At 32.5% G+C, this 7,891-nt stretch overlaps 2 protein-coding genes across 2 annotated transcripts in view; both read right to left on the reverse strand.

The window, feature by feature from the left end:
* Positions 1-876: 876 nt before the first annotated feature.
* LOC116848865 (odorant receptor Or2-like) lies at positions 877-6,102 on the reverse strand. The gene is made up of 7 exons (XM_032825424.1): positions 6,063-6,102; positions 4,097-4,366; positions 3,510-3,978; positions 2,804-2,903; positions 1,697-1,816; positions 1,178-1,333; positions 877-953 (listed from the first exon to the last, which is right to left on the reverse strand). Exons 1-7 carry the CDS (start codon positions 6,085-6,087, stop codon positions 900-902), a joined length of 1,194 nt encoding a protein of 397 aa, XP_032681315.1. The 5' UTR covers positions 6,088-6,102; the 3' UTR covers positions 877-899.
* A 1,094-nt stretch (positions 6,103-7,196) lies between these two features.
* The window catches only part of LOC116848863 (odorant receptor Or2-like), an 8,093-nt gene continuing 7,398 nt past the window's right edge, over positions 7,197-7,891 (reverse strand). Inside the window, exons 6-7 of the mRNA XM_032825423.1 lie at positions 7,482-7,637; positions 7,197-7,250 (exon numbers count right to left, since the gene is read on the reverse strand). Of these exons, the coding sequence (XP_032681314.1) occupies positions 7,197-7,250; positions 7,482-7,637 (210 nt within the window). The remainder of the gene's footprint in view (positions 7,251-7,481; positions 7,638-7,891) is intronic.

Raw genomic sequence — 7,891 nt, forward strand, 5'->3', positions numbered from 1 at the left:
TAGAATATGTTTATTAGGATCAAGATATACTTACCTGTTTGGAAAACACGAATTCGTAATTATTTTTCATTAAGCTGATTTTTGTAAAAAATAATTTGTTAATTAAACGTGTCTACTAGAATAATTAATTTATTAATTAAGAATAATTATTTTGTTAAGTGAGTTTATTAGAATGTTTATTTATATAAACAAATACTTTTATTTATTGCGGAAACACGAATCCTATAAACAATAATAATCTCGCGAACGTTATAGCTAATTGAATCGATCGCGTATAGCGTTTAGCTCGACGTCAGCGTTATCTAACGGCGGACCAGTGTAAACTTACATACCAGTATTTTGCGAAGAGGTAGACGACGACGACGATGACGATGACGACATATCTGAATGACATAATTTCGTGAGAAAATACATGAATAAAATATGTATAAGTTCATATCTTTGAATCCATTGCATGTATCAACTTTGTTCTTGTCTCATTTTAATCAGAACAATTCACGCTCTTTCATAGTACTTCCCTTATAGAAATATCATACTAAGAATCATTGATAATTACTTATTTTTTCAGTATTAAAAATACTGGATAATAAGTAATTATCAATGACTTCTTAGTATGATATTTCTATAAGGGTTATTATTATAAGTTTGGCTTATTTAAAAAATACTGCTGAAAATTTGCTGAAAATCGTTCTTCTTCGTGTAAAGGATACCCGATAACGTCTCTCATAATAAAGCTGATGTATTATTATATATATTTTTGGTATGAAACGCTATCGCATTTTTTGATATCTACATTTCCACTTCATGAAATAAAAAAAATATATAAGAAATTTAACTATCAACTATATATTAAGTTGTTGTTAAAAAATCTACTAAATTCTATGTTGGTAATACCGTCATCAATCTTGATTGGCAAGTAGCACAGATATGTAACCCGCTGATGTTTTTAACAACTGCAACAATTTTTTAATAGTATAAGTATAAAGTGAAAAATTCATTAGTATTAAATAAATTATAATAAATAATGATGATTTTTTGGATCGAACGATAGAAATATATAATATTTATTAAGTTATGATATGTTATGGAATGAATATGATATAATTAAATTTAACGATTCTAAATAATTCTAAATAACACGAAAAACATAATGCATCTTGTGTCATACGTAACTTACGTTGCAAAATGTTGCCATCGTCATGGGAAACATTTTCCCCGCCGTAATGTAAAGAGGTTTATTCGCTCGAAGCATGATTAACGTTAAGTTCCTTGCAGCCTTAGGTTTGATAGTATACCACGCAAATTTATATGTGGCGCGATGTATACTTTCGGACTGAGAAAATACGATTAATTATATACTACATTTGAATTATATGCCAAAAAAGTAAAGTATTTATTATATGCTTGAATTATATACCATATTTTATTATATGCCAAAGAAACAATTTTTCGATAAATTTAAATAAAACATTGTCAGTAATTTAAATAATGTACTAGTAATTTAAATAATGTCATTCAAAACCGAGTGTAGGAGTGAGAGAGAGAGAGGGAGAGAGAGAGGGGGAAGAAAGATTGGATAATGATTGAATCATTTTCAGTATCAGAAAATCTTGCAAAAGTTCTTTGAGAGTAACAAGAATATACGATTCATGTTATATACGTTACCTTAAAGCCACTATTGTATTGTCTGACTTACTTGCGTTACCAGAAATTCACCGACCGCACAGTACAGGCACATGTGCAATAATACACATATAAGTGCTGCGAGAAACCAACCCAATTGCACAAATGATAATTGTCCTTTCTGATTAATAACCTAAATTGTCAGAAATATAAGTAATATAATTTCTGAAAAATTTATTTATGCCCGTTTCCTCCAAAGTGGTTCAAATTTTGAACCGAGTTAAATTCCGATCAACGACATTTTGTGTTTCATCAATTTTTTGATGAAAATTTATTTGAAATTTCTAATTAACTCAGTTGAATGATATTCATTGTAAATACTAATTTTTAGACGATTAATGAGTTTGAATGGCATTTAAGCAGAAGTCAACGTAAAATCTCACTATTTGAAGTAATGTGCAGTATATTTTGGACTTGGTTTCGTACATACGAAATTGAACGAATTATAGTACACATATTATAATATTTTGTGATTATTCAATATAGGATAAGAAAGTAGAAAAAATTGAAGGAAAGCAAAACAAATTGACCGAAGAGTTAACTACGTTCAAAATTGAACGCAGTTTACAGGAACTCTGAATTGAATCACTTTGAGAGAAACAAACATTGGTTCTACATTAAGAAAATATTGCTATAACGCGTGGAAAATTGACAACAGAATTGTTAAATAAATAATTGTTAAATACTCAAACAGTATATGGATGTCTTTAAGATATTCTAAAAACGTTCTGCTTGGATATATAGAATATTCTGTGAATATCCTATTTTGCTTCTCATATTTCTTCAGAACATTGTAAGGAATAGTAAATGAGCGTCTCAGACAGTATATGAAAACATTCTCAGGATACTCTAATTAAAAATTCTAAAAATGTCTGTAGATACTTGTATGATGCTTATATTGTCCGAAAAGTCTTTATGGAGGTTTTCAATATTTTCAAGGACAGGAATTGTTTTGAATCGCCATTATATCTGAATGTTTAGAATCATCTTGCGCATGTTGTGTACTGTTTGAGTAACGATGTATATCGACAAGTATATCTTGCTCATATAACGAATTATTAAGAATTGTTTAGACAATAGATTCGTTATATAATCTCGCGTATGATTATTTTTAACTTACATTAACTATGAGAAATCCTTGTAGACAAAACAATACGCCAAAGAAGAATATCAGACCCAGTAACATCAAATTGAAAGTATCATCGATGATCTGGATGGATCTGCAATAACAAATTCCTTCAAAAACATAATGTAATCTAATACGTGTTTACGATAATAGCTCTCAGACTTAGTTCTTCTAGAACTGAAATATATGAGAAAGGCATAATTATCTATCATCATAATTTATGAGAATTTAATGTTGTCCGGGAAACTTCGTGTTAACAAGTAGATGATAATATGTGAGGCACAGTCGTGTCTCACAAGTCGTCGCCTATTTGTTAACTCAAGATTTACCGGACAGCATTGAGTTGACATGAATTATGATGGTAGTAAATGATTGTGCCTATTATAAATTTCAGATCTATTATATATTTCAGACTTAGAAGAACCAACTTGGAGAGTTTATTTGTTTTCGAAGAATTTTTATACTAATAAATATTGAAGTTTAAGTCGGATTTTGGTCCCGAAAATCAAGACGCGCGCGCGAGTACTAATCTATATTGAAACAAATATACTTTATTTTATTTTAACTTGTTACATTAGTTCAGGATTTTTTCGAAAACGAACAGATCTATTATCATAAACACTCATTGTGTTTAACAGCACTATTATTTAAAAAGATTTTTATTTGGACAGCTTATCTTTTGATGATCTATTTTGAGTACCTGATCAAACGAATGTGATCTTGAATGTTGTATTTCAAAGCTGCATCAAAGTTCGCACATATTTTCATATGTGTCAATCGTGATTGTAGATTCTCCAGCTGACCGCATACGTGCAAAATTAATAATCCGAGAAAGTTGTCGATTGCGGTATAAGAAAGACCTGATGTGAACGTCGCAATTCCTTGCGCTAGAAACGTCAGCTCGTACTGTGGACTTTTGGATACGTCGTGCAAGTAGTACGATTGTATCGGCAAAGGTTTTCCGGGATCGGTTAAGTTCGTAACGTGTCGGATCGTTAGTCCGAACCATGGAAAGACAAAAGTAATAATCATTGTCAAAAGTATTACGAACATTCCGCATATGGTGATTGTACGAGTAATTCTAGCGCGACTCAGCATAACCTTTCGCTCTTCTTTCATCTTCGTTTTGATCCAGTCTTTTACAATCATATCAATCAGTGGTATTAAAACTGTAAGGTGCAATAATGCGTTAGTAGTCCAATATATGACTATTTTCGCGTGTTTTACTAATTGAATAAAAAATTAGACAAAATACTAAGAAAAAGCACTTTACTAAACAATATGTACCTTCTTGTTTATACCAAAGAATAGAGATTTTGAACAAGGTAATCAATAGAGGTAGACTATATTGCAAATTATCTATCATTAGTATCATGTCGCCCCACACTCTTACCAGTGATACCAGAGCCGGTATTGTTAGTACAAAAAGCAATGTGATGAAATTGTACAATAATCGACATTTTGATCGTACGATCTCATGCGCGTCTCGGATGTCTGGCGGCCACAAACCAATGATTTTCAACATGAGCCGATTTAGACCGATCGCCCATTTTAAATCTGTTATTAGAAATTTCTATTTGTGTTCCACATTACGCGTTACAAAAACTATAATTTTATATATTTTATTTATACTGGGCAAAACAAATTTAGACCGAGGGAAGTGTAAAAAATGGGCTACATGAGTATATTTACTAGGTATGTAAATATGAAATCGGAATTTTGATATAGAAAATACACGTTTATTGTATGAAAATGATAAAAAATATTTTATTTGAAGTATTGCCCATCGCTAGCTATACATTTTTCCCACCTGTTTGACAATTTGTGGATGCCACGCCAAAAAAACTGTTGCTCTTTTGAGGCAAACCGGTCATCGAGCCATTTTCATACATTTTCGTAAGAAGTGAAGCGCTGCTTAGCAAGTGCGTGACCCATCGATGCAAATAAATAGTAATCGGATGGAGCCAAGTCTGGTGAGTAAGCCGCATGCGAAAGTATTTCCCAACTAAACGCCTCAATCGTTTCCTTGACAAGTTTTGCTGCATTATCATGAAGCAAAATCACTTTGTGTTGCCTTTTTTTATATTCTGGTCGTTTTTCACGCAAAGCTTGATTCAAATCGATCATTTGTTGTCGGTAGCGTTCAGTATTAACGGTTTGGCCAGGTTTTAGCAGCTCATAATAGATCACACCCTTCTGACCCCATCAAACACAGAGCATTGTCTTCCGTCCATAGCAATTTGGCCTTGCAGTCGATGTCGATGGTTCGCCTGGAGTTACCCATGATCTTTTACGCTTAGGATTCTCAAAATATATCCACTTTTCATCGCCAGTCACAATTCGATGGAGAAATGACTTTCTTTTGTACCTGGCGAGCAGCATTTCGCAAGTGGTTTTTCGGTTTTCCTGCTGTCTTTCATTCAGTTCATGTGGAACCCATTTTCCCATCTTCTGGATCTTTCCCATGGCTTTCAAACGTATGGAGACGGCTTCTCGTGTCACATTTAATTGATCCGCGAGTTGTTGTTGCGTTTGAGTGTCATCCTCATCCAACAATGCTTGCAATTCGCTGTCTTCAAACTTTTTCGGTGGTCTTCCACGTTCTTCGTTTCTCACGTCAAAATCGCCACTTTTGAATTTTTTAAACCACTCAAAGCACTGTGATTTACCAAGAGCATGCTCACCGTAAGCTTCGACAAGCATTCGATGCGATTCTGCAGCAGTTTTCTTCAAATGGTAACAGAAAATCAATGCTGTCCGCAAATCGTAGTTTCCAGGCACAAAATTCGACATGTTCAACGCTATTACAAACTATGCTGTTGTATGAAACTTGTATTGTTGTGAGTTGAAAATCTTTGTCAGAGATGTCAACAAGGAAATGGCGCCAATGACGCGGTTTGACGGTAACTACATTGACAGCTAGGGCCATCTATGGGCAAATTCCGGTTTCATATTTACAGACCTGGTAAGCATTCCTATCTTTTTCAGTAGAAAAATTATGAAGTTAATATAACATTATTCCTTTTTATAAAGTTAGAAAAATATATCTTCAAAGTTAATATTTAATTTTTTCGAATGATTTATTTATATCCACCTCAAATATGATTGTGATTGCACACTTCAAAAACTCAGATAACAGTCAGAAGAAAAGTACATAAAATCATTAATCATGATATACTAATTTTATATATAGAGGTAACTGATTCGCTTATATGTGAATATAAATTTTTGAACTGATTTCGGAAAGGGGTACCATTATATCCGTTTGAACAATCCATGTCAAGTGTCAAAAGGGCACTGTCTCTTACCATCGACGAAAAATTTTCTCTTTTGCAATAGGATTATCCTCACGCGTGTTCTCGACAAAATTCCTGAAACACCAAAGTTCGACTCTACCGTAAATATTTCAGTAAGTAGAACGAACATGAGAAACACGAGGATAAATTACTGCTCTGTTAACGTGCTGTGCCAGACAAAAAGGTGCGAGTGAATAAATTATAATCGTGAGACAAGTGTGTCTGTGCGCAAGACAAGTATTGTTCAGTGACATGAAGATCCACCGTTTTTGTAGTCTCCTTCTTATTCGTTTCCTCTTTGTTACCATATACTTGTATGTGAAGGGTTGCGCTTACGTATAGAATTTTTTACGTGACAATACAAAACGAGTTAAGAGCTGCAGAAAACTTTGAGAGAAGCGTAGAATATTTGCAGTTTATCGATATTTTTTGTAGGTTTATAAAGTTTGTCGGCTAGAAGAGAGAATTGCCATCGAATGAGATCACTTTCATGGTGCATTTTGGATAAACTTTTACCGGCAGAGATATTTTTAGCGGATAGTCGAAACATAGCTACTGACGGGGAAGGATGTGAACGTGCATGTGTTTGATATAACGTGTTTTCAATTTAGAAAGTGTACGGAAAAAATGAATATATTTATGTTGAGATAAAAATAATAATTGGATGATATATTTGTGAAATTATTTTCTCTTACAGTTATTTTAATGCGCCTGTAATTGGGGAAGTGCCGAAAATGAATTATTCCATTAAGGTAAAAACGCGGTATATGAAAATATATAGAAGCTTTGAATGCACAATTGAGAATGTCCATATATAAGTTTAATACGTCTTTGTGTCCATTTAAAAGGATATAACATCATACTAACATCTGTAATTAGATTCATACATATGTCTTAAATCATTTAATAACATTTTATTTGTCTATTTCTCTTATTTAGTTTCCTATTTTTTTAATATATATTTCTATAATACAATATCTATACATTTTCACTTTATGTTAAAAAAAAGTATATATAAGAAATTCAATTATCAATTATATATTAAGTTGTTACTAAAAAATCCACTAAGTTCTGAGTTCGTAACACCATCATCAATTTTGATTGGCAAGTAGCACAGATATGTAACCTGCTGATGTTTTTAGTAACTGCAACAATTTTTTTAACAGCATAACAAGTATAGAGTGGAAAATTTATTAGTACTAAATAAATTATAATAAATAATGATGATTTTTTAAATAAACTCACGGTAGAAATATATAATATTTATTAAGTTACGATATATTATAGAATGAATATGAAATAATTAAATTTCACAATTAAGAATTCCAAATAACACGAAAAACATAATAATGCATCTCGTTTCATACGTAACTTACGTTGCAAAACGTTGCCATCGTCATGGGAAATGTTTTTCCCGCCGTAATGTAAAGTGGTTTATTTGCTCGAAGCATGATTAACGTTAAGTTTCTTGCAGTCTTAGATTCGATAGTGTACCATGCACATTTATATGTGGCGCGATGTATACTTTCAGACTGAGAAAATAGAATTAATTATATACTACATTCGAATTATATGTCAGAGAAACAATTTTCCGATAAATTTAAATAAAACATTGTTAGTATTTTAAATAACGGTGCTAGTAATTTAAATTATGTTCAAAACAGAGAGAGGAAGAAAGTGAGGGAGAGAGGGGTGAGAGAGAGGAGGAGAGGGGGAGTGGGGGAGAGATAGAGATAGAGAGAAAGAGAGAGAGAGAGAGAGAGGGGGGGGGAAAGAAAGATTGGAT

This window comes from Odontomachus brunneus, unplaced genomic scaffold (genome assembly GCF_010583005.1).
Source record: "Odontomachus brunneus isolate Ranch 3 - 2012 unplaced genomic scaffold, Obru_v1 Obru_scaffold_101, whole genome shotgun sequence".
NCBI classification, from domain to species: Eukaryota; Metazoa; Arthropoda; class Insecta; order Hymenoptera; family Formicidae; genus Odontomachus; species Odontomachus brunneus.

Excerpts from the sequence above, each read along its gene's own strand:
- LOC116848865 (XM_032825424.1), bottom strand. The coding sequence starts at position 6,087 with ATGGATTGTTCAAACGGATATAATG. Across the intron at positions 1,334-1,696 it reads GTGAATTTCTGGTAACGCAA|TCCGAAAGTATACATCGCGC; the intron begins GTAAGTCAGACA and ends GTATTTTCTCAG. Across the intron at positions 954-1,177 it reads CGATGGCAACATTTTGCAAC|TTGTTAAAAACATCAGCGGG; the intron begins GTAAGTTACGTA and ends AAATTGTTGCAG.